Source organism: Podarcis filfolensis, assembly GCF_964270895.1.
Source record: "Podarcis filfolensis genome assembly, chromosome: 1".
Taxonomy (NCBI): domain Eukaryota; kingdom Metazoa; phylum Chordata; class Lepidosauria; order Squamata; family Lacertidae; genus Podarcis; species Podarcis filfolensis.
In genome coordinates, this window is record NC_139604.1 from 41,981,680 (window position 1) to 42,008,858 (window position 27,179).

Below are 27,179 nucleotides of genomic sequence, written 5' to 3' on the forward strand. Positions count from 1 at the left end.
CCACACCAGCATCCCATTGGCGGGGGGGGGGGCAGATTCCTCCAGCAGATACCCTAGCCTCTATCCAAAGGATGAAGGAAAAGCTGCTTCTCTCTCTTTCATCCTTCTCCTCTCAGGGTAAGCTACAGAGTGCAGCACTTGCGTACATTTTGTTTCTCTGACATGGAAAAGCACTAATATTTACTGGACAGAATCTTTCCGCCTTTAGTTTGGATACTGGCCACGTTGCAGGCACTGTTTCTACTTGTGCTAGATTTATTCTCAAGAAAACAGCTTCCAAATATTAATTGGCAGGATCTTGTACTGTAGAGCAGTCTGGGTTTGCTTCTGACATGTTGTGCATGATCTCTTTCAATAAATATACACCAGACAGAGCTTATGCAATTGACACAAAATCTTGTGGCAGTCTCCCATTTAGAACTTCACTGTAGATTATTTTTGCACTGTAATTATGATCCGCTTTCTTCACAATCCAGGCATATATTTCATAACCCTTTTCCCACCTCAACTGTCAGAAAGATTTTTCATTTTTTTGAAATAAAAAAGCCCATTATCTGCCTCCATTCCTCAAACTCTTTTCCTGCAAAAGTTAGTACAGGCACTGGGATCTGCTCTATACCTTCCACTGTGAAGACAGATGCAAATAATTCATTCAGTTTCTCGGCAATCTCCTTGTCCCTAATTAGCACACTTTTACCTCCTTTGTCATCCAAGGGTCATACACCCTCCCTAGAATGTGTTCTGCTGCAAATGTATTTAAATAACTTTCTGTTGTTGGCAGTGCTGTTTTTCTAGAAAAAGAGGTGCTGGAACTCACCATGAACGTCTCCCTTGTTCTGTTATAATGGCATTGGTATCCACCTGAGAGGTGCCGGGACTGAGTTCCACCGAGTTCCAGCTGAAAAAGAAGCACTGGTTGTTGGTCTTAATGTTTTTAGCATTGCTTACTGTCTGCTTGCACTTTTGTGTGTTCTCTCCATTTGCATGAAGGAAGCATTCTTGCCTCTAATACCATGTTTTATGCTGCTTGTTAAGCACATCAGCATCCTTTCAACTCTTGTGGTACCTTTTCTGATCTGTGCTATACACTCCAACTGAACTTCTAATATTGTGATTTTAAACAACTCCCTGGCAGTTTTGACTATTTTGACTTTGCCTTTCAACTTCCTTTTTGCCATTCCTGTAAAGTCAAATGTGACCATGCTGGATTTTCTTGGTTATTGGCTGTTTACATGTATGTTTAGTTCAATAGTGCTATGGTCACTGCTCCCAGTTGGCTCAACAACACTTATATTTCACAGTAGGTGCTTGATTCAGGGTCGCTTCCCCTCTGCTTCGTCCTATGATCAACTGTTCCAAGGTGCAGCCATTTAGAGTATCTAGAAATTTTACATCTTTGTCATGACTGGAACACATATGTAGCCAATCTATGTGAGGATAGTTGAAGTGACGCATGACTACAACCAGTGCTTTTTTTCTTAAAAAAATGTTTAGGGGTACTCTTATTTTCCTGCTCATATTGAAATACTGCCCCTCTATGAGGCCAAACTTAGATTCACAAAATGTTTAGGGGTATGCATACCCCTGAGTCCCCCCAGAAAAAAAGCACTGACTACAACATTTCCTCTTTTGGATGCTATCTTGATTTCATTCCTCAGCTCAAGATCTCCCTGAGCATTTTGATCAAAGGGATGAGAACACATCCCCAGAACTAAACTATTACTGGGGCCCGGTATCACCACCCACAACATGTCTACCTCTTGGGGATTTCTAGTTGACTGCCCAATGCCCTCTTTGATGTACAGAGTGACACCACCTACAGTACAGCTTCCCTATAATGAATATACAGAGATACCTAGCTGTTTCCCACTTGTTCTCTGCATTCCACCAGACATTCAGGTCCCAAGTTAGAGGTTTCCTACCCTTGCTTTCAGTGGACAGTCTATATATCCATCTCTCTCAGACACCTTGTTCTTACTAATTCACCCACTTTATGGTGAAGAGGCAATCTTCTTAGCTGTTTTGCAATGGTACAAAGATGTTTCCTTGGTCCTTTCTTGCCCCTTAACAAAATATGTCAGCAATATCTATAGGTGTTTGTGCACAACTTTGGCACTACTGGTTTAATGAAATGCATGAATTCAACAATCCCCAAACTGCCCAGTAATTGTATGAAGAGAGAGTACACATGGATAATGATTGTAGAAAGTATTGAATGGGGAGTTGGAAGGGTAAATTATGAAGGGCTCAATAGGATGCAGGTTCATGCATACTTTAGATCAAGAGACCCGTGTCTTACAATCCTTCAGCGCCACTTTTCAAGTGGTTAGGTGGCAAATTTTTAATAATAATAATAATAATAATAATAATAATAATAATAATAATAAATTATTTATACCCCAGCCAGTGTGGTGTAGTGGTTAAGAGCGATAGACTCGTAATCTGGTGAACTGGATTCGCGTCCCTGCTCCTCCACATGCAGCTGCTGGGTGACCTTGTGCTAGTCACACTTCTTTGAAGTCTCTCAGCCCCACTCACCTCACAGAGTGTTTGTTGTGGGGGAGGAAGGGAAAGGAGAATGTTAGCCGCTTTGAGACTCCTTCGGGTAGTGATAAAGCGGGATATCAAATCCAAACTCTTCTTCTTCTGGGCTTCCCCAGCCACTCCGGGTGGCTTCCAACAAAATATTAAAATAACGTAATGCATCAAACATTAAAAGCTTCCTTAAACAGGGATTTCCTTGTTTGATGCACAAAATCGACAAAAAAAATGTAAGTTGGCTACCCAGATATATAAGCTACTTCTTGTGCTAGTTTTCCAAGTGCATGTTCAGAAATACATGGGGTACATGTATTTTGTAAGTTGAGAAATGTTTCGTTTAACTTTGCCCTGGAAACAAGGTGATCAAATACATACCATTAAGTTAAAATTACAGTTTCTGATCTTCATAATGGATTTGTAGTATGCAAAACTGGTATTAAAAAGTAATGTGTGTATTGGCCTTAAGGCAGGGGCCAACATCAGTATCAAGGCAGCATGTGTACCTAGCAGAAATTATGGCTTTTAAAAACAAAACAACAACCACAACTCTGTACCAAAGCCTACTTCTGACTATTATTTTGAAAAGTAGCCTGCCATGTGATTCTGAAGGAGGGTGTGCTGTGCCTTTCTCTGGATCATGAACAGAAGTTTTAAGACGTGTGGCTTTTAATCTGGTAGAAAGCAACATCTCAGAGGTTGAATACATATGACTTAACTTTGAAGTTAAGTGATAACTTTCTGTACTGGACTCACAGTACTATTACATACCAGGCCATCTGACTCAAGCATTCACCCACATTGTGAAGAGAATTGTACCACTATCCTATTTCTCTGATTGGGTGCAGATTTGTAGTATGATTCTCTTTTCTCCATGTGGTTGCATCCTTGAGATGAATGGTGCCACATGTGGCTTACATTGCCCATATCACCCCCAGAGAAAGCTAATTTGGCTTCTGCTTTACTCAGCCAGGGCCTACTATAGTCTATATTTATCCCCCTGCAGAACACACAGTGTTTACAAGTTTTAACTGATGGAATGTATTAAAATTAAAGTTGTTTTCCCTTCTGTTTTTGATAGATGGAAAACCTGTTTGGCCTAATAAATTGTACGTCTTGTGATTATACAACACCCCAAGCTCTCAGTATGGGACTTGTGGTGCATTTGAATAATAAATGAATGCATATGCTATTTCCCTTGACATTCTTGTCTTGCTTTTTTTCTGTTGCAGGTAGCTACATGCTAAATTGATCCTCCTTACTTCCTTTTCTTGCAAATTCTCTCATTAAATTAAATAGTCTGAAAGGAGCACCCATTAAACATTCATTCCTTATTAACTAAGTGGTCTAAAATGGAGGCCTCTGAATGCCTCCATAATTAATTGTGTAAAGCTGGAAACCAAGTTAACAGGGAGCAAAACAGTATTATTTGGAAACATTCTACAATTAACTGGAAAGCTATTTACTGAGGACCGCAGAAGCGGAAATACTTTTCCTATTCTGCAAAGACCATTAAAAGAAAGCCCCAGAGGTGGAAAAAGTATTCTAGGTCCCCCCTGCCCCTTAAAAAAGCAAACAAAGCCTAAACTTTGGATGTGGCCATTTTGGTTAGCTCATTTTTGGAAGCAATATCGTAAGGGAACTTTAAATAAAGTATCTGTTGTAGGCTTGGCTTAGGCAACTGAAGATGGGGTTAAATATCTATTATATTTAATTAATATAATAATTATAAATATAATACATATAAAAGATAATATAATTATATAACATAACATAACATAACATAATATAATATAATAATATAATATAATAATATAAAATGTTGCAATTTCTTCTGCACTCAGTCTTCACCTCATGGTTTTAACTCAGGAATTTTGCAGTGGTATAACACCGCCCTGCCTCCAGTTTGGACTTAATGACTGATTTCACAGTATGGGAAAACCATCAGGGTTCACATCCACACAATAATGGAGCAATACATGAAATGTGTGTTTACAAAAAATAAAAATCATTTGTAAAATTTCCTACACTTGACTGATTGTCCCCCTAAACTTGGGGAAAATTAAGGAAAATCTGTAGTAGATACATAAATTTAATATTGTATATTGTTGGGGTGGGTGACATAGCTGTCAACTTTTCCCTTTTCTTGCGAGGAATCCTATTCGGAATAAGGGAATTTCCCTTAAAAAAAAAAAGGGAAACGTTGACAGCTATGGTGGGTGAAGGCATTAAGGAAAAAACCAATTCATGGCATTGAGAGAAAGAAAAAAGCACCCTGGAGGCTACAATCCTATACACCAGAGCTTTCCAAACTGTGTGTCATGACACATTGGTGTGTTGGCTGCAGTGGGGTTGGAAAGGGTTAGTTTAACCTCTGGTTTTCTAGTAAAACTGAATTACTGTGTCACAAAATTATGCAAAACTGAATTACTGTGTTGCAAAATGATGCTTGTCCAAAAACTTGAAAAGTTTGGAAAGCTCTGCTATACACATTGCAGCCATAGCTCTGAAGCAAAGTCTTATTGAACTCAGTGGACCTTATATCTGAGTTACAGAACTTACAGAATTGCAATGTAACAATTCAGAATTATTCAGCAGCAGCCAGAGCACTGTTCTGGGCCACCACCATCACCCTCCACCAACGGGGAAATTACATATATAAAGCCCTATCCCCACACTTTTCTGTTGACACTTCCATAAATAACAGGGGCCTTGAGAGATATGTATACTGTAACTGATAGGGAGCAGCACGATTGAAGTGTGACAGGAACACAGCTTGGATGGAAGGATTTTCTCTAAAGTCATTATACTTACAGAGTAATGTACGGTATCTAAAATTTTCCATCCTATGAGAATGCAGGATGGTCACTGTTTATAGAAGCTGGGCTCTCTTCTCTGGGCACTGCAGATAGTTTTTCCTCATGCAGCAAGTTCTGTAATGCTGTGTGTCAAATACGCTTAGCAAAGTGCAGCCCATCTGCTGAGCACATGGCTAGAAATGAGCCAGCTTGCTCTGAATGGAACCGCCAGCATATAGACACGTCTGTAAAAACTCTGACCTCCAAGACACAGACTATATGCCAATATTGGCATGAGAAATAGCCATTTTATAATTGATTGATTAATGTGAAAAACATTTAGCTTGCTTTTGAGTTAAAAAGCTCCCAGACACAGCTACAGTCTAGTCAGGGAGATTTCTCAACTTCTAAGGTTGTTTGAGGGGAATTTGTTTGATTTAGGTATTTTCTTTAATGTGCATTTCCTTTCTGTAATTAATAGAAGGGTAGGAGCCAAGAAAGCTGGGCTTGACATCCACTTATTTTGACCAATTTTGATGAAATTTTGGGAAACAGAAAATTATTAACATTTTTTTAAAATGCTACTTTTAGGAGCAGAAGAAGTGGTCTTGTATCAAGTCAGATCATTGGTCCACCAAGTTCAGTATTGTCTATATCAACTGGCAGTGACTTTCCCCAGTTTCAGGCAGGGAATATTCCCAGCAGTAACTGGAAAAAGCGACAAGTGAGGTGCTGCTGAGTTCTGTCCAGGACCCATTGTTGTTCAATGACTTTATAAATGATGCGGATGAAGGAATTGAGGGGATGTTCATAAAAATTGCAGATGACACTAAACTGGAAAGAGTAGCTATTGCAGAACTGGAATTCAAGATGGCCTTAACTGAACGGAGAACTGGGCCAGAACAAAATGAATTTCAGCAGGGACAAATGTAAGGTTCTACACTTAGCTGCTCGAATATATGATGGGGGACACTGTTTGATGTGCGATGGCTCTATTTGATGATGAAGCCATCAAGCAATAGAACATGCACCTGTGAACCAACCCTGTGTGCCACCTGATCATTATCACACTATTCAATAAAATAAAAAGGAAGTTGCCAAATGAACTGAATGCATTTTTCAGTTTTAGTTAGACATTTCCTATGCATTATTTTTTTCTGTGGGTAAGCCTAATTTAACTCAAAAGGACTCGCATGTAAGCACACTGTCAAAGTAGTATTCACAACCTCAAGGCAAACTTGTATGCATTTCAACTCTAATTTGGAAAAATGACGTTGGGCCAAGGTGGGGTTAGGTAGGGATGAAGTCCACAGGATATGGATTTGGAAGACACATATATTCAGCGTTAATAATGTTCAAAGGAAATACATGCAAAGTAGATTTCATGCCTCTTTCAGCTTGGCGCTTTTAGGCTCAGAGCATAAATTGACTGCTGGTGGTGAAAGCATGTCGTTCTGGATTTTTCTTCTGTGGTTAAGTACTTATTTATTGACATTAGCCGCTCTTCAGCTGATTCTGCAAACTGGGTATATAGTTCTGCAAAAGTCTCAAATTGCATACATATATGTAGTTCTGGAAGCTGTTACTGATAGTGGCAGGATGCTGCTGAGGAGTCCAAATACTGGTTGAAAATGGCCAGAACTTTACTGAGAAATTTACCATGGTATTGTACCTGTTTGCTGTTCCAGGGTCAGGAGAGAAAGGGGAAGTCATGTTCTGCTCATGGAAGTCCTTTATACACAATTGGTTATCATTCTTTACGTAGCCAGCAGAATGCTCTGAATTAAAAGTAATACTTGATCAATTTGCTTTTTGATTGTGAAGTGGCACAAACTGCAGGTGCTTTTCAGGTTCACTGTGGAACCAAGATATGCTAGGAGTAAAAAAAAAGTCTGTTGAATTCCGTAATGCCTCATTACAGCCAGGTTAGGATGACCAGCCTGACTGTATGAAATGAAACTTTGTTTTTCATTGAAAGTTAAGTTGACAACACTCGTATGGCTATCTGAACAGTTAAACAGCCCCAACTATCTTGTGTTAAAATGCCAAAGAACTGTGTTGGAAATTGCTATTCACATGTATTGTGGTTTAGCTGACATTTATTGTTTCATATTTTGACAGACAATGGATTTTTTCTTCCCACGAACTTCCATAGAGATTCTTCGTTAAGGTTGCTGAATTAACATATTCTTGTTGTTTTGGTTTTATTTTGCTTTAGGAATGCTAATAATTACATTCCACTTGCATTTAATTGGGCATTTGGGTTTTAAAGCTAGAGATGGTTTCAATTTGGGGTGGGGAAGTGTTTGCTGTGGCTTTGATTTAAGGTTTTTCATTCTGCTTTTTGAATACTAGTAGGAGGGCAAGGAAGACAGCTTGAACACTTAGAAAATGAGCTTCTGTGGTGTAATTTATCTTGGTCACTGAAACAGAGAGCTTTTGCAAACCTACCTAAGCAGTCTTCAGTTGTTTTGAGTGGTATTTTAGCCACCTAGTTTGCTGAATCATGTTTGTTGAAATGCACACGTTAGTAAGTCTGGTTTGTAGCCAGGATGCAGAAGAGCTATAACAATATGGCACTGGTAAGCCAGCCTTGATGTTGACTGACAACTTTGTACCATCTAACACCAATATGTTAAGGGGGCTGGTGTACATTTGTGTGTGGCTGGCAAAACCTACAAATCTGAAGCAACAACCAGTGTTAATGTAAGTGAAAACTCTGCAGCCATTGGGGTAAATAAACCCACAAGTTTGGTTGAATCACACTTTCCTTGGGTGTCAAGTGTTTGCATAGGTTTATATTGCTAGAGTACTAGCAAGATGAGACGCTTGCAGGAGGTACATGATTACAAATCCACCCATGTTAGCAAATAAAATAGCAATACAGTAATGCTTACATTTGTGTGGTGCTTTTGTAGTGTTCTTTGCACTTATAAGGGAGTAACTGGAAAAAAATATGTCCTTGGAGGACTTTTAGTTTAGAAAAAGCTGCATGGTGGGGTGGTGGTGGTAGATGTGCATAAATTTATGCATGCTGGGAACTTGGTATAATCTATTAAATATGAATTATGTAAAGATTCAGAACAGAAGAAAGGAAGTACTTTTCCACAGAGATAATGCCCAGGAGCAGCGAATATGGTAGGGCAGTACCACGGCACCACCTTCCCAGCAGCGGCATTGCTCCACTTATCAACACTGTGCAGGGACAGGGAAGAATGGTGGTGTGGTCAGGAATGGGTGGGGGACACTGGTAGAGGCAATCCAGTGCTCTTGCCTGTGTGTCCACATTACTATCACAACCTCAGCATCACATAGCCCTTATTCTGCACCATCACAATAAGCAGTGATGGCACTGCTGTTATGACACCCTTGGTGTGTGTCACTGTTCTACTACATTGTCTATTCCTGGTGATGCCACGTTTAGGCTGCATTCCTAACTCAATTTACCTGGGAGCAAGCCCCATTGAATTCAGTAGGACTTATGGTTAGGCTTGCACAAATTCATGGAGGATAAGAGCACAAGTGGCAATGAATTATGATTACAATAAGTTACATCCAGACTCAGAGACAGCATTTTGTAGGGGGGAGGGGCAGGGGGGGCAGAAAACAGGAAAAACTGATTTCACTCTTCCTTTTCTTGTGGGGCACCTGAAGGCATCTGGCTGATCACTGTAGGAAACATGGTACAGTAGTACCTCAGGTTACATATGCTTCAGGTTACATACGCTTCAGGTTACAGACTCAGCTAACCCAGAAATAGTAGCTTGGGTTAAGAAATTTGCTTCAGGATGAGAACAGAAATCGTGCTCTGGCGGTGCGGCGGCAGCGGGAGGCCCCATTAGCTAAAGTGGTGCTTCAGGTTAAGAACAGTTTCAGGTTAAGAATGGACCTCCGGAACGAATTAAGTACTTTACCCGATGTACCACTGTACTAGATCCAGGAGGGCTCTTCTAATTCATACATTGGTGTGATAAACCTTATTGACTTGCAAGGTAGTAATACCATATTTCATCCATTTTACAGATGAAGAGTTAATTATGTCAGTGTTATTTCCTGTGTCATGTGAGGTTCCTCCTAGTTCCTACTTAGATCTTTTAAAACTGATATCCAATTCTATTGCAATGCTTTTGACAGTCCAAGTTAAAGATGAAATATTAATATTCTCATACTCAAGTGTGGTGCAGTTCAGCTTTCTATTTTTGCAACATTTTAGACCCTGTTGACCATTATTACTATCTTTTCTTTTGCTAGTTTTCCAAGCACATTTCTCTTTTTCATATCTTCTCATTTATCTCTTTCCTACTGAACTGACAATGAGCTCAGCTGATTGTCTACAGTCTCTGGCTGCCAATTCATAGCACCTTAACTTGAATGTCCTGAAATGTAAATCCACTTTCTTCCAACAGACCCAAGGGAATTACAAGCCACTTCCTGAATTGTACCTTTCTGTTGTGTCTCAGTGCTCTTCAGCTTGCCTTGTTATATATGTCTATAATGTCTAATCCAATTAAAATTATATTTCTGCCAAAAGAAAACTTCAGTTAGAACTGAGGGTTGCTGCAGGTGACAAATCCTGCAGGTTTCTTTTTCACATTCTGTCTACTGTTTTGTCTGTCAACAAGCTGCAGTCTTTTTTTCTGGAGTCACTGAGATACACGTCCAGTACATTGTATATTGCATTCAGAAGTTAGTGACACTGAGTTTTCTGGGACTGTAGATTTGGCTTTCCCTATTTTCCAATCTTAAATTCAGATCTCTATATTTCCTCAGCATTTTTTTTAAAGCTCCTCATGAAAATTCATTAGCATCTTAGTGCAAATTTCTCCCAGTAAACACAATTTTTAATGCAGTTTTAACTAATATAAGCATTTTTGCAGTTTTCCCCTAATATTTTGCACTTTTGTATTCCCCTCCCACATTAATATATTCGTTTTAATACATATTTCCCCCTAACATGTGAATTTTTGCACGCTTTGGTTGTAGCACAAAGTGTGAAGATGTGTGAATTTCAAAGGATAGCTATGTTTTGGTTTGTGTATTGGTGTGGAAAATGTGAATTAGGTAAATTTCCATTAAAATGCAAACAAAATCAAATTTATGCCCCTTCCTTAACTGGAACTCACTCCCAAATCAGTTGTTTATTGATTGATGACATCAACAGCAATCCAAGGGCATGTTTGTAATGTTTTGCCATATGGTCATCTTTCTGTTTTTCTCTGAGGATGCATTTGTGTAGAAGGCTGCATCTTTCCAATCCTAAATGACAAGATGGACCAGGCAAAATTCCCCTTTCTATACAAGTATGAAAAGTAAACTAGTTCTGTCTTCCGTTGTTTTGGGTCTGTGTGCCTACCCCACTCCATCAAACAAAATCGAAAGAAATGAAATTGCCATTGAATCTACTGCTTTGACTTACCTAAATTTGGGACACTGCCTATTTATGAGTCCCCAATCCACCAATTGAAAACCAGTGAAGAAAACAGGCCTGTGGAAGGACAAACAATTATATTTACTTGTCAAGTAGTGAGATTTTATAATCCTTCCCCCACCTGCCACCCAGACTTTTCCCATCAGATTGACTTTCATTTCCCAGCAACATAAACGGTAAATTTGGAATATAAGGCTGAGGTGGTGTGTTTGTGTCTGGATCCCAAATATACCGCTTATGTTTTGTATATATATTGCAAGGGAATACCCTCTTCCCATGCTAACTATAAATATCTGTCATTTCCCCCCTCCTTGTTTGTACAACACCGAACATATATCAGAAGGTGTTGACCTGAAATAAGAAATACAACCCACCAGTAAATATTGAAAAAATTGTATTGTAAAGTCAAAGTGGTTGTGGAAAACTCCCAGATAAACTGTTTTATTACATTGGCAGACCAAGGGAACATTTCTCCAGAAATGACTGTAAATATCTGTTTCACTAAAAGCAGAAGAGAAAGAAAGAAACCTGGTTGTATGACCAGCATCCATTAGCAGGTTTCACATTTTTTTTAGGACCACTGGTGAAGACTATTTGAATTAGAATTAGCTAGAGTTGAGCAATATTTCCAGCTTCAGGACATTTACTCCTGTTCCATCTAGCTTGTGGGCTTCCTAATAGCTCTGCAGCTCTTCAAAAGGTTTTCTGGATTTTGTTTGTATGCGTTTCTTAGGAAGAAAAGGGGTCCCCCCCCTCCATTAGTTAAATTGGATAATTCAACTAACAAGTTATACTCCCTTAACAAAACATTGTAGCGTATCCTGGATGTGACTGTGTCACATAACAACATAAGAAGAAGTCTGTTGCATCAGGCCATGCATAGGCCCATCTGGCTTGACATTCTGTTCACACAGTGACCAGCCAGGTGCCTTTAGGAAATCCACAAGCAGGACCTGAACGCAATATCACTCTTCACATTTGGGATTTCTAGCTGTTGGAAATCCCATCAATCAGTCAGTCATGTTATTTGTATGCTGCCTTTCCAAATTTAAAACCATTTGCTGGAATAGTTACTGGAAAATTGGGGCAGCATAATGAGTTGGGTTGGTACTATGATGGGCCTCTACATGCAGCCCTCAACGAAAGATCTAAAATAAATTAACCCTAGTTTTAGTTAATATGTTTGATCCCAAGTTATCTAACACACTTCCCACTTCTGTTGATTCTCTTCTCCTGTTGCAGCCTCCCGTGTCCCATTCCATGACATTCTGGAGAGCACCTTCAAGAGTTAGTTTTATTCAGGCTTTGAGGTTGATGGGGGCTGAAGCGTGAAGGTGGCAATGGGAAAGTACTCTTGCGTAAGGCTAACTCCCCTGGAGCTTCTCTGGACATAACCCAGTGTTTGTTTTTAATTACCGGTAGGCAGCATTTGTATGTTCATATGAACTTGGATATAGGAGGTCTGTTGTGCTGCACCCTCTGCCATTGTGGTTGCTGATAATGTTTAAAGGAGGGATGGGAGACCTGTGGTCCTCCAGATGTTGCTCAATGACAACTTCTATCATTCCTGAGCATTGTCCACATTGATGGGGCTGATGGAAACTGGAGTCTAACTACAGCTAGAGCACCACAAGTTCTCCATGCCTGATCACTCCCCCCCCCCAATTATCTACCCCACTCTTTATACAAAATCTTCCTTTTTTGGGTCCTGTTGCTCTCGTAACAGTCCTTAATGCTGTCTTGAGCAATTTTGTTCAGAAAGGTTGGAGAGATGTCTTCTGTGTTAGTTGAGCCCTTCTCTAACTGGCAGTGGAATGGTGCATATCTTAAAGGTCCAGAGGTATTGCCTTTCTCAAGGGCCCAATGTTTCTGTCAAAAAGGCAAACTTCATCTTATAATTTTGTAGTTCATCAAAGTTCCTCTGCTGCCTCAGTAGACACTTGAAACTGTCATGGGCTGAGGGTTATACAAACACACTGCCAGAGAAAATCTCTGCCATATAGAACAATGCACACAGGGCTGTAGTCCTCGGTCAGCAAACACTCGCAGCTGAGGTTGGCAAATGGGAGCAAGTGACCTGCCTTGAATCTATCGCCAGGGTCCCTTATGTGTAGGGAATGGATGCGACATTCTATGATCATCTCCAAGACAAGCTTGTGCAGTTCTCTGAGGGCTGAAGGGGAAGGGGAGCGAACAACCTGAGGCCCAAGGAAAGGGTTATGGAAAAGGTCAGCATCACACATTGAGAGCTTTTGGAAAGTTGCATTGTTTTGCTCAGCATCCCCCCACTTACCATGTAAGGAACACTTGGAGATCCGGAAGGAGAGGAGAAATGACCAAAAATTTCTACACATTATTTCTCTCTTTCTGCCCCACCTGTTTTTTCCATTCATTTTATGGTAGATAAGGAATGCTGCCATGCTACTTAATAATGTGTTGGTCCCATTGTCACCCATATTAGTTAAATTTAGCTGTTGGAAGAAGTATAGAAAGCTATAAACAGAATGACCTCTTTTGTCATTTTTATATTTTGGCCATTCACGATAGCCTGGAAATGTAGGAGTGCCTGAAATATTGGTAGCAGCTCATCTCTTACATGAAATTTGGTTCATTGTTTTGGATTCTTTTCCACTATGAACGTTCTGTTGCAATGGGTTGAAGAGGCCAGCAATGTGCTGTATGACACAAAACATGCAGAAGTTAAATTTGTTCAGGTGCTGCAATCCCCCACATGAGTACCACCATATGAGTAGGAGCACAGATGTGTGTGCTAAGCTGTATCCCATCTCCATCCCCCTCTATGAGTTGGAGAATGAACCTCTGAAGCAGAGTGTCTCCTGTGCTGTCAGAAGGGCATTCAGAACCATGCTGATAATCTCCATAAATACCAGCGGCTCCTCCCACTTCAGACAATCAACTTGTGGAGGACAATGGGGACCAGGGTGAAGTTTCAGGCATTCACCCCTGCTCTCCCCCCTCAATGCTACTCACCTGGGGAATTATAACACCTGAATAGAGCTATAAAGAAGAATCTAAGTATAGGTGATTGGTGTAAATAAGGGTTTGCTGAAATTAAAATAACCTCAAGTGCTTAGATAATGGTGTAGCTTCATGATGCCCTAGTGTTTATGAAACACAATTACTAAAAAGCTTAATGTGGAAATGCATAATGTGAGAAAACCTTAGAATTGTACTGAGTGCCATGAATATTTTCTGATCAAAGTATCAAACACTTAGTGAGATGTGTGGATGGCAGTATATCTTTTAGTGAGGAAGGATCTAAACCATTTCTATTTCTCCCCCACCCCATTTAATTCTTCTAGTGGGTCAGAGTGCTACATTATTTCCCTCCGCTCAGTATTGGTTGAAGTTAAACATCATGAAGCCAATTCTAAGCAACTGGCTCAAATTTATTTTGCTTTTCTTGCAAACATAATCTAGTGTATGATCACATTTATCTATGTGTTTGTTTTTAAAAAAAATAGTAGTCAACTATTTGGGAGCCACAAGGAAAAGACAAATTAAGAAATTTTACTGAGCTGACACTTTTAAAAAGTACTGTGTTTCCCTGTGGTCACATGTACAAGCAGTCCATCAAATCACAAGGTCATTTGTTTGATAGATAAAAGGCAGGATAACTTAACAGACAGACAAAATAAATGGTCTCTGCATGCACTTTGTTGTGTTATGGAGAGCTCGGATAAGTGTCATTTTTATAAATCTCTCTTACACCCACTCACACCACTTACCACTGAGACATTCGCCAAGCAGTTTACAAAATAACATATAAAATATTATATTTTAATTTATTTATTCAATTTCTATCCTGCCTTCTGTATAACATTGGCTGGTGATCTGCCAAGTGTGTGTGTATGTGTGGTAGCCTGTCTTCAACATATCCATTGGGAATAATCTTATTTGTTGTCTTACATATATCCATGGCATGTAAAACTTCATTCCTTTTGCCCTTCTCTTGTGGCATGCTGTCATCTTAGTACTTGTATACTATGGTCTTCTGTTTTTTGCATGTCAGTGTATTTTGGTTATGGAGTATACTGCCCCACTGGTAAAAGGGTAGGCTAGATGATGGTCACTTCCATTGCCACTTCTTGTGAGGTACTCCATGATGTGATATGAGCAGAACCAACCTTAAGAACTTTGTGAGTGTTTTAATTTTTTCTTAATTAACACACTTAAACTTTTTTTAAAAAATGATAATTTGGCCTTCCTATTTCCTACTTTACCCTCACATGAATAGAACTGTGAGTCTAGATCTGAAGGAATGTAAAGTGGAAACAATGCCATTTTCTTTTGCCCCCCCCCCATGTAGGATCAAAACTTGGCCACTCCCCCCCCCCATTTCTAACACTAATCAAGATTCTGAGGTTTTGCTCTTTGCCATTGGATGGAGTTACCAATCACTCAGAAATCTGCCTCGCATTTGTTCATAAAAGCTTATTGCTACCCCTTCTAATTAGAATATGCTCAGTTGATATCAGTAGTTTCTAGTGTTTAGTAAGACCATGGTCCAGCTCACAGAGCGTATAAGATGCAATAAAAGGAAAAAATACTGCCCGAGAGCATTTTGTCGAAGGAAAGCAAAATAGCAATTGGGATCGTCCCTTGAGTGCTCCTTGCCTATCAAAACTTTAGTATATTGGTTTGCTCATCTCTTTTGCTATCACATACATTAGATGCATCATAATTTGAAAAATTTGACTTTGGCAGCGCTGGTAAGGAAGAACATAAGGCTTTGGAAGTAAGGCTGAGGCAAATATGTGTGGCAAGGGAACAATACTGGGAATTAGAGTATTAACAGCAGGGTACTGAGAGATCTGAATAACGATCAAGTGCTGCAGGGAATAGTCTCTCTAATTAGATGGCTGCAATGATGGTATTAGTGTCCTGCAGTTGCTGTTGATGTGTTTTAACTGCAGGGCTTTGAACAACGTAAGTTTTGGTGATGCTGTCCTCTGGACTTATGGGAGTTCTTTAAAGATTTTTCTGTCTTCAAAGGAAGCAGCTTGTTTGATGATTTATTGATTGATTAATTAATTGTATTTCAATTCTGCCCTTCTTCCAGGATGATCGAGCTTCTGTTTCGGAGGGGCCATAGCTCAGTGGTGGAGCAGCTGCCTTGCATGCAGAAGGAACCCAGTTCAATCCCTTGCATCTCCAGGTAGGGCTGGGAGAGAACCCTGCCTGCAGAGCCACTGCTAAATGGACCCAATGGTCTGAGGATATGCAGCTTCCTATGTTCCTGTTAGGGCTGTTGGGAGGAGGAGAGTCATCATTATGATTTCCTCCTCTGTACTGTAATGTGAAATCTAGGCAGCTGTCCATGGCTTTTGTATGCTCTCCAGTACATTTTTGGAATCCACTTTGTTATTTAGTCGCACCCTGAAGGCTATGATACGTTTTTTTCAATCTGTCCTCTTCCTCCTTCTGGAACAAGCCAACGGCAAATATGCACATTAGCAGGCAGCAAGCGATGTGCAATGCTAAGAAGAACTGAATTTAGTTAAGCAGCCAGTTACCAAAGAGGATTACAAGCACTATGAAGGATTAAAAGTTGCATTAAGGAAAGAAAGGACTAGAAGTGGATGGCATTTATCCAAAGAGTAAGCGCCACAACAGCCCTGCAGAGAATTTTAGGCAGCGTTTTATGGAATCCCATCCTATTGATTGGAGTTGTCCCTATGATGTTTTATCTTGATAAATGATCCGCTTAAAGAGTCATTATCATTCTTGAGACCCCTTGTTAGGCTTATATTATAATTAGGTCAGATAAAATAAGACTGAGAGGTTAATCAGTGAAATTTATGCCTCCTAGGGACAGATAAATTAACATTTTGTAGAAGTCCATCCAAACACAACGCCAGCAAGTTATTGATCACGCTGTATGTCTTTGTCTGCTCCCCCTCCCACTCATCTCTTGTTGTCTAAAGAAGGATTTTATTTGACAGCTTCAAGGTGTCTAATTTAGGTGCCTTTTTGGGGAAATTTGCACAGAAAATTGGTTTTTGCCAAAGCATGAAACAAGACATAAAGACTCCAATAAAGTTCTTATTGGGTCTCATAAAATTCAGTGCATATTTAGTCCTCCTCAAACTCTTAGCAATGAATTTCATTAGCTTCAAATACTGTGTGCCACAGTTTGTTAAATATGAAATGATGTTTTTTCTAGTTCAGGGGGAAAGCATTTAGCCATTATCTCTTCTTGGGGGCAAAGGCAAGGACACGTATGAGTAACTTCCTGCAGTTTACTCTAACCATGTCTGCTCACCCTTGGATCTCTCTGTTTGCTCATCCACCCGCCTGGAATTTTCCTCATTGATCCTCACGACTGGTCAAACCTCTTCCAAATGGACTCATTGGAACTGGGCAGAGTTTTGCTCTAGACTGCTCTTCCTGTTAGTACACGTGAAAGTGCCTTTAGGCAGATCTTCATTCTAGACCTAGGTTTTCCTGTGGGAACTCTTTCATCAATTCCTCTTGAATCCAGACACAGCCCTGTTTGGACTCATGTTTTCAGGAAATCAGCATGCTTGTATTATTATTATTATTATTATTATTATTATTATTATTATTATTATTATTCTATACTGCCCTTTACCCGAAGATCGCAGGGTGGCTTACAATACAAAAACACAAAAAATACATACCATAATAACAAACAAACACTATATAGTATTATTAGCCTGTACTAGTTAAGGTTCCAGCATAGGCACTGCCTCATAGGATGTGACATGTAATTTCTCAAAGAGGTGATATGGAAAATGTAGGTTTTGTTTCTCAGGTTGTCTGTTTTGTATAGGCTACCACAGAGGAAATGTTAGCTGCACATACAAGCACACACATTTACACACACAATGGTCCATTCTGCTTTGACATATCTGTCATGTTTAGTGCTGGTATTACAAGTGGCAGCAGTGAGTGACGTGTTACCCAAGTGAATTACGTCACTTTGCCAGGAAGAAATGCAGCCAAATTATGTACAAATGGAATCTGCTCCAAAATATACAGTTCATGTTATAGGTGGAATTGAATCATGACCAGGACATATCAGAATCCATTAACAGGTCATTGATTTCTTTAAATTTCTTTTTTCTTTTTTAAATTTCATGAGGTTTCTGTACCACTTGAGTGCAACAAAGCATCAAAGCAGTTTACAAAAAGCTGATTTCTGTTAAGTTGTGAGGCTATGATAGGTCTTGTCACTTAGAGCTATTAGCGTGGCATGCAGTGACATCATCAACCTCCCAAGGCACGGGAGACCTCTGGGCTTTAAAAGCACGGCCACCCTGTTTATAAATGAAGCTGAGGCTGTTCTGCCACATTTCTTTTGCTCATGACATAAAAGGGTAATAACATTCAATTTTACTAAATGGGCAACAGAATTTCTTATTTATTCCTACATCTTCACCTGATGATTAGCGTGGATTAACTATTTACATCAACATTCCCATTCACTGAATGTCTCATGTATAGATTTGGATGACTGTATGCATAATAGAAAACATTAATATTCAAGATCATCCTTATAGATGTTGGGTGATAATCTGACTAAGTCATATTGAAAGCAGAGTCTGCTCTGAATATGACTCATATTTCATATCACCCATTGTGATGAGCTAAGCATGTGATATCAAGAAAATAAATGCATCAAATGAAAGCAACCTCAGTGTATAAAGCAGGAATGAGCTGGTTTACCTGATTTCCATGAAGTTGTAAATCAAGATATTTAACTTGATTTAGCTCAGTGAAGAGCATTACAAGAGAAACAATGTCAACAATAAACTATACTGTCCCTATCCCTCTGTTTGTCATGTTCACACTTACACCTCAGCATATGTGGCATTGATTGTCATGTCTACAAATACAGCTGCCTCATTTTTGGTGCATTTCTGTGCACCATAGGAACTGTAGAAAATGACCACAAGAAAGTCAGTCAAGTTGTTGTAGCCCTTGTAAGAGAAATGGAGAAGTGGGGAACTACTGCAGGGATTTGATCTGATTCTGCATAGTGTAACCCTTATACCTACTTGAAAAGGATCAAAGGTATAATATCAGCATCCCGTTTTAACATGAGAACTCTATAGTAAAATACAGTCCAGGTACTAACCTAATGCCAAGGGATGGGGCCATTTCAACACAGGAATGTGTATGGTGTGACTAAAGAACAGGTGGTTCCCTTCAGATTTTCCAAAAGAGAAATTAGGAGGGAGTTTTGATGCAAGCATCTGGATGGGATGTCTCATTGTCTGCATATATTTCAGCTACTTTTCCAAGCACCACCTCAGGAAACTGAAATTAATTGATAACACTGAAATTGTGTGTATGTATGTGTCTGTGGTGCGTTGTGTTTGTGCAGTTAGGATTTGAAGGCTAATCTGTAATTACCCCCTGAGTTAGATTAATTTCAAGGAAGGAGAGAGTGTGCTGGGCTGCAGTAAATACTGATGCAGTTTGCTGGTATTCTGTTCTTTTCAAAGGGTTGGTGAGTCGAGATCATTGGCTGCGCTGAGGAGCTGTCACATTCTCAGTGCTGGAGAGGTGCAGTGCAAGTGAATGGAAGCAGCATTTGAGCTCTCTGTGTGCAGAGGCTTCAGAAACCTGAAGAACGATGAATCAAATGAATACTCGAGTTTAAGGCTGAGATTCAGACTTGTACAAATCTGACAGCATCCCAGCCTCTAGAGCCATAAGCACTCGTAGGAGGGGAGAGAGAGAGAAAGAAGAGAGAGAGAGAGAGAGAGAGAGAGAGAGAGAGAGAGAGAGAGAGAGAGCAACAGCAGAAGTCTGAGCAAGAAGGACGGATTTCTAGCCATTTGCTCCATAACTCATTGTGGAATTGTGCGCTATCCTGGGTGCTGAAACATGAACCAAACTGCAACAGTGTCCCATCACGTCAAATGCCAGTCATCCAAGACGATCAAGGTATGGACAATTCATTATTGTTGCAGATTGTGTGTGCATCTCTCTCTTTGTGCATATATATAGGAATATGTGGTGTTCATTATTTTGCATATTTAAGAAACTCTGACATATTTGCTTGACTAATTTTGATTGCTTGTGGATTATAAGAAGAGTACTGAATCTTTTGATTCTGAATTTTTTGAATAATGCTTGCATTGTTATTTCTAGTTTTCACTTAGGATTTCTAAGTTGGTGAGCTTTCTAAGTTTAAATATTAGCAATGGGTTATAATGATTAGCAAGTTTGGTAGGCTTGGCAGTACTTTCTACAATGAGGGGCAAAACAGCCAAGGAAAACACCACACACACAGTTAGCAACCTGTTTGATTTTTTTTCCATTAGTTTCTTGTGTTCTCTGAGTACTGTATGGAATGCTCCAGGCACTGGGATTTTGAATTCTTGTCAATCATTTTAATGGTAAGGTCCGATCAGTTGTATGAATAGATATGTGTGCCAAGTTGAAATGAAATAGAGTATAGTTGGCTTGCTGTTGGCTTGTTAATTGAAAATGTTTTGGGTGGCTGGGATAGCCTAGAGATATTGTGGAAAGCTGAACTTTTATTGATGGCCCTGTCATTCTGTGAACGGTCTTGACTGACGTGGATTGATCTAATAACAACATGAAATAAGCTCTCTCATCATTTTGTGTTCTCCTTACTCTGCATTTGAGCCACATGCATACATATTCGATGTGTGGCAAATGATAGACATTGCTAATGTTACTGTGAAAAGGGCCGACAGAAGGGCTGCAGTGGTTTCTGTATAAACTTATCTACCCTTTACAGTAAGGCAAATGTATAGCAATGAAAATAACTTTTCAGGCAAGGCACAGACTTTTGTTTGGTGGTGTAAGGATTTCTTAATGTACTTCCTTTACATTACAATTACAATTACATGTGTGTATGGGAGCCCTGCATAATGCTATTTTCTGGGCTGTACCACTGAATGCAGTGGGACATGGAGCGTAACCCTCTGCAATTTGCATTCAGTGATACTTACTCCAAATAAGTATCTGAAGGACTGTAGCCGTACTTGCAAGTAAGTGTGCACACAGCTGGGCACCCTGTGATATGGCAAAATCAAGCGGCTTCCTGCATTCTTATGAACAGTGAGGATCTAGGCTCTTTAAAGAAATGAATGATGTAAAGTACGGTTACAACGAAACTAGTTTCTAAAACAAATTTAGCTTTGTTAGTTGTTTTGGACACAATATAGGAAACATGACTTATAGTAAAATCTTATACAGTACAAATCCCAGGTGAGTTTACTGGGGCTCACTCCTAGGTAAGTGTGCATAGGATTTCAGCTTTAATCTTCTTGTGTGTGTAAATGGGCTACATTTCCGAAGAGTAATTCGTAAGGTATGTGTTTCTCACAAGATTGTAATGATCAGCCACACAAGTTGTAATGGTATCTATAGAAACTAAATGACCACTTGTTTCATGTTTGCATATGAAGGTAAGCAAAATCCTATGAATTGCATTTAAACCGATCATACTGCAGTTAAGATGAAATCACCTTCCACTCCTCTTAAGGATCTGCAGTTCTAACCCTGTGAGTACTAAACGAAGGCTGTGCAATGCAGTATGGGACCTGTATCATATCTGCTACAGCTGAAACTATTTTTTTCACTGTTGGCAGCAGTTATTAAATGCACTTGACCACATGCCAGGAAGAAAGCACAAAAATGTTAGTGTCACATTAAAAACCCAGATTGGTCAATGTGTGTGTGTGTGTGTGTGTGTGTGTGTGTGTGTGCGAACGAGCGAGGGGGGGGGGCGAGGAGAAGAAATAACACCAGCCAATTGTGTTTAGCCATGGACCCTTTGTGCTACAGCTGTCATAAGAATAACAATACCCAAGATAAACCTTTTGATATTTTGCACTCTCTTTATGATGTCAGGTGTATTATGTGCTTTGAAAACATTTCAAGATACTGCAGTGCTAAGGAAATGGTAGCAGAAGCTGACATAAATATGAAGTTGGGATACAATATGCTTCAGTAGTTGAAAAAACACCAGCTCTTTAGCATGTTTTCTTAGACGTAGTGTTTCTAATAGAAATTGGGGGTAGGGAGGAAGTGCTAATCCCTTTTTTCAGCAATCAGCTGGAATGTACTGCGAGACAGTGACAAAAACATTAAAATTGTACATGGAGTAGCTTAATAGTCTAGGCTGCAATCCTAAGCACGTCTGTTTGGAAATAAACCTATTGAATTCAAGGGGGCTTACTCCCAGGCAAGCAGGGTTAGGAATGCAGCCTTTGTAGGTGTACAATCTACAAGCTGGGGTGTCTGGCATGCTACTGGGCACTGTGAAAAGGTTTTGTTGTAGTACCCTTTAGTGGAATCAGACTGGGATGCAGTGGGAATTAGGATTGTATCCAAAATGAAATGGAGAGAAGATAGGCATTGGCCATGATGAACATGAATTCTGGGTAGTTTGCTATCTGTCGGGGCCTGAATTGCTGATGGAACAACTGGATCTGCATCAGCATTGGAGCTGAGAGTTAGAAGATGCATGGTGCCTTCTTCCTTTTCCTGTCAGGGTTCTGCCTGCAGTGATTCTGCCCCGGCTCCACCGCCTAGTGTTTCTGGAAAAGCTGTACCAAACATGTATGATCATGATTTCTTGTGTATCATGATAGTCTGCAGTCATGTGAGATGGATGTCCTGTGCCATTGTGATCCTGAGACTGTCATCATCACAATTCTGTGCACGGTGCCCTGCGTTCTCACCTTTTTCAAGCTCCCAGGTGCAGCCTCCATTCCACACATTCCATCCAATACAGATGGGGATGATAAAGGGGGCAAAAAGTGGTAGAAAACATGGAAACAGACCATTCAGTGCAAAATCTGGTTGGGGGCTTCTGGCAAACAGTGCATGAGCAAAGGCTGATCAAAAGGAAATCTACTTAGGAGGACGGCATGAATTCAAATCTTAAGTTGCCACACTTTCCACAGACAAACCATAGTCAATGTTTCTGAAACATAGTGGTCTTGGAAATGTTTGCATGTTCATTAGCTTCAGTCAACTGTATAGCATCTTCCATTTCATGGAAATAAGAAAAGCAAAAGCAATCTTCCTCCCACAAAAAAGGTCATTATTAGAATCTTTGAACTGCAAGTGAAATTTCCGGTTTGATCCATGTTTCTAAGAATAATCATTTTTCCCTGTGTAGCACTATAAAGCAAGTACTAGAACAAGGTGAAGTTTTGCTTTTACTTACGCAGTGGCAAGGCTGGCAGGCAGTTGCATATATTGTTTGAAAGTGCAACATGACACCTAATAAAACTATGGATACATTTTTTTGGGAAGCACCTTGAGACCGGATTATTATATTAACTATATTTTTGTGCAGGCAAAACAGACCCTGTATCAGACTGGCAGGGGATTGATTTGCCAATTTTCATGCCTGTGAATTGCAAAAATATGAAACTATGATCAGTTCTCAAATGGTGGGGCTAGATTTTGGTCCATATTTTGAAATTAAAAACCTCCACTTTATGCTATTCAACAGCTTTGTAATATATGATTGCTGTTAGTCTGAATATAAGCCCTTAAAAAATGGTGCTGGATGCAGCTGATCTGAGAGTGGTTTGAGCTGTAATTGAACACTACAAGGGCTGAGTGGTTACTGGGCGAAAGGAAATATATGCAACCTTGATCAAATATCGCAAGACATTTTGAATGTAATTTGGGGTTATTTTGTTTGCATCTCTCACTTAATTTGACATTTCCCAGTTGTATTTATAACCTGCCATGGTGGTGACTGCTGCTTTGAAGAAACTGACCCATAGCTCTTTTTCAAACTAAAGTACACTTGTTGGGAACCTGACTTGCAAAGGGCCCATGAGTCAACTCAGCACTTTATATATAAAATTTTTGAAGCTTAAACTTAGAAGATGATTCCAAGAAAAATATTTTGCCTCAGTACCTTTGCTAGACAGGGTAAGCCATGGTGAACCAGCTAGATCCATTTGTCTGGCTCACTACAAGGCATAACTATGGGCATTTTTTTTACTTTTTCTAAACATCAATAAATAAAATTCATTTTATTTACATGAAGAATAATGTGTGGCTCTGGGTTTCTTTATTTCTTTTTTAAACAGTCATTTTATGGTAGCATTCTCTTGCCTGGTGCCCTACAGATGTTTTGGATTATAACCTCAGCCAGCATTTCCAATAGTCACGGGTGATAGAAATTGTAGTCCAAAACATTCGGATTCTCTACTCTGTCAGTGAAGTCTCCTTCCAGGGAAAACAGGAGAGAGGGTGCAAAAGCATTTCAGCTGACTTTAGATAAAGTTCCCAGCCTCCTAATGAAACCCTCTCTTAACTGAGATTCATTTTACTGCATTTTCTGAAACACTTTCAAATCTTAGAGAGCTAAGCAGCTCTCTGAATTAATGATTTTTCACTTAGATCTGTAATACAGAAAACTTTTTAGGGTCTTGCTGGGAATGCTAAATACCCACCTTATTTCTCTTTCATTACAACCTTGGCTTCAGAAGCCACCCCTTGGGCAAATGACTTGTTTTTATTCTTTACACTGTTGGCTCATCTTGTAACACTGAAAGTAAATTAGATCCTGTCGCGGAATTTCACCACTGTTGGGTGTACCGTTATGCTTTACTAATGGCAAAATGGAAAGATTGTGTCACAGAGGGAGAGAACTGCTAAAGCTTTGCTCATCTTGTTAAAAAAAACTCAATAGCTTGGGCTTGATAAATTCAACAACTTTGAATCTCTTGATAACATAAGTGTGAATATATAACATCTTACAAAGTGTGAACACTGCATAGTAGAAATATTTTCTACCTTGTTTGTGCAGCAAGCTGTTAAATTTACCTGGGGGAAAAACCACAATGAAGATTTGTGCATTTCATACTTTTGACATTTTCCTTGTGGTGCTTTCTGCCTTACACCCCTTGGTGAATGGATATGACTTGGTGTTACATGCAGGAAAGTGATCAAGGGGTAACCTGGAATAGGGAGTGCTTAGAGCAATTTACTAAGCTACTTTTCTTGTTTTGGTGTTGGAATCTTTAATTTTGCAGTGCTGGGAGACTTTCCTGTTGTTATTGAAGACCATGCATTGTCGTTTCCTCTTTGGTTGGGTAGCTCTTGAGCTCACCCCAAAATGTTCCTTCTTTCAGGAACTGGATGTGTGATTAGTGCTTCAAATAAGTCCAGGCATATGAGGAACACTAATCAAGCTGGAATAATGCTAGACTACAGGGGCATGGCATGGAACTGTAGCAGCACATCAGAAAATATCCATTGGGAAAGGCACATGAATTACTTTGAAATACTCACCTGCAGCTGCAAAAAGCCGGTAATGCAGAATCTGCTGTCTGGAGGAGCATTATAAAGATTACTCTCTCCCCCCCCCACCCAATATATGCCACAAGTTTACAAGTTCGTACAAGTTCAGAAAATCTGTACCAAAGTTATTAGCATATTTCTGATAGTAAGAAAGCAAGCAACTGATTGGATTGTAGACCAGTTTTATTTTTAAGCAGAACTGGAGTCTGAAGTTCTGGTAGGACAGCAATTTGGAAGCTTCTTCTCATTCTAACACAGCTCAGCAGATGTTATGATAGGAAGCACTTTAGATCTGGTCTCTGTCTTTGTGTCAGACTGCAGCACTTCTGCACAGATCTTGCACCTTCATTGTTGTTGTTTAGTCGTTTAGTTGTGTCCGACTCTTTGTGACCCCATGGACCAGAGCACGTCAGGCACTGCCTCTTCCACTGCCTCCCGCAGTTTGGTCAAACTCATGTTGGTAGCTTCGAGAACACACCACAAAGAAAATGGGTACATTGTGATTAATAGCAAATGCTAAATATTACTCTTGTGCAATAAATCCACTCCTACCCCAAATAAGTCAGACTCTTACGGTAGTGGCCCATTTGGTGGGGTGGAACTGCCAAACTGCCCATGCAATACTGCAGCTTTCTTAGGGTGCATTCAGATGTGGATATTATTGCATCATTCAGACCAATGTGGAAATGTGAAGCCCTTAACCCAAGACTGGAAAAAAGAGAAACAAAAACTGACAGATTTACCCATCCCTAGTGTATATATGCATATCTGAAGTAGATGCAGTCTCTCTCCCTCTCCCTCTCCGTCTCCCTCTCAGCTCCACAATTCTATTTTATATGCAAAGATTTGCACGAGCAAATCAGTTAAATGTATACAGCATTTTGGAAATACATGACCATTTCCCCCCACTCCAGCTGTTTAATAAACTGGAGCAGACCATTGCCAAAATGTACCGTGCTATAATGTAAGTCAATATCTGAGAAATAGCCTGATTGCTTGGTCCATTAAGAATTATTCTATACAGTGTGTAACAAATGTCACACATCACTAATATGAGCTAATGACATCAAATGGGAAGACTGTCTGAGCGCTTAGCACTCTAATGGCCTTGTATAGGCTTTACCGCTCTATTTTGTCCCAGCAGCGATGCAATTCCCTGTCGGCATTTTCAGCATTGGATAATTAGACTTTTCTTCTGCTCAGTGATGCTATCCATAAACCTGACTCTTGCACACTGTAATGTCATTTGTCAGGCAGAATTTTCTGAGAGGTGAGACAATATTGTGAGACGTGCCGCAATGTGCCTACACGCTTGGGAACACGGAATTTAAGGCTGCTATCCTAGGTGCACTTTCTAAGGGATGAGCACCACTGAACACAGTGCAACTTGCGTCAGAGTAAATGCACCTAGGATCATGCTACACAGTCAGAAGAAACAAGCATATAAACACATACATTATTGGATTGACTTGAGCATTCAGTATCGGCAGCCTGCCATTCTCTAACTAAAACGGCTAACTGTGACAATCACCTGTGGTTCTTCCATTTCCCCCACTTGCTCTGTCATTTGGTCTTGCTTATCTCTTGTTGGCATTAACCAGGTCTGGTCAAAACATGCCCATTTATTGCTATCAGCCAGTGGCATTTTATTATTATTTTTATTTTGTTGCTGCCCTTCATCCCATACAATCATAGGGCACTGAACAAAACAACCAAAAACAGCATAACAATAAAATTAAGATGTCTGTTAATATGCATATTAAACTAGAGGCAGAGAACCTCTGACCGGGGGGGGGGGATGTGGCTCTCTGGCCTCTCTATCACACCCTAGACCTGTTTCCAAGCCATAGCCTTCACCATCCCTGCTTTGCACTCCCCTTAAGTGTTTTTGTCTGGCTGGAATGTGTCTTTGATAGCACCCCTTGCTTGCTTGCATAGAGAACAGAGAGGGGTATGAGAAGGTGTTGAAAAACTAGCCTAGGACACAAAGGTAGAAGTTCTATCCACACTTGCCTCCGGCTCCATTCACCATTGGCATGTGGCTGCCCAGAAAGGAGTGTGGCCCTTAGGTTGAGAAAACTTCCCCATCCCTGCATGAGAATCTTTATCTC

The 27,179-nt window shown here is 40.0% G+C and overlaps 1 protein-coding gene across 1 annotated transcript in view; it reads left to right on the forward strand.

Annotated features, from left to right (window-relative positions):
- Positions 1-27,179, forward strand: part of DPP10 (dipeptidyl peptidase like 10) — a 552,775-nt gene that overhangs the window by 40,077 nt on the left and 485,519 nt on the right. The window contains exons 2-4 of the mRNA XM_083582231.1: positions 15,848-15,943; positions 19,260-19,478; positions 19,518-19,704. Of these exons, the coding sequence (XP_083438357.1) occupies positions 19,645-19,704 (60 nt within the window). The 5' untranslated portion in view covers positions 15,848-15,943; positions 19,260-19,478; positions 19,518-19,644. The remainder of the gene's footprint in view (positions 1-15,847; positions 15,944-19,259; positions 19,479-19,517; positions 19,705-27,179) is intronic.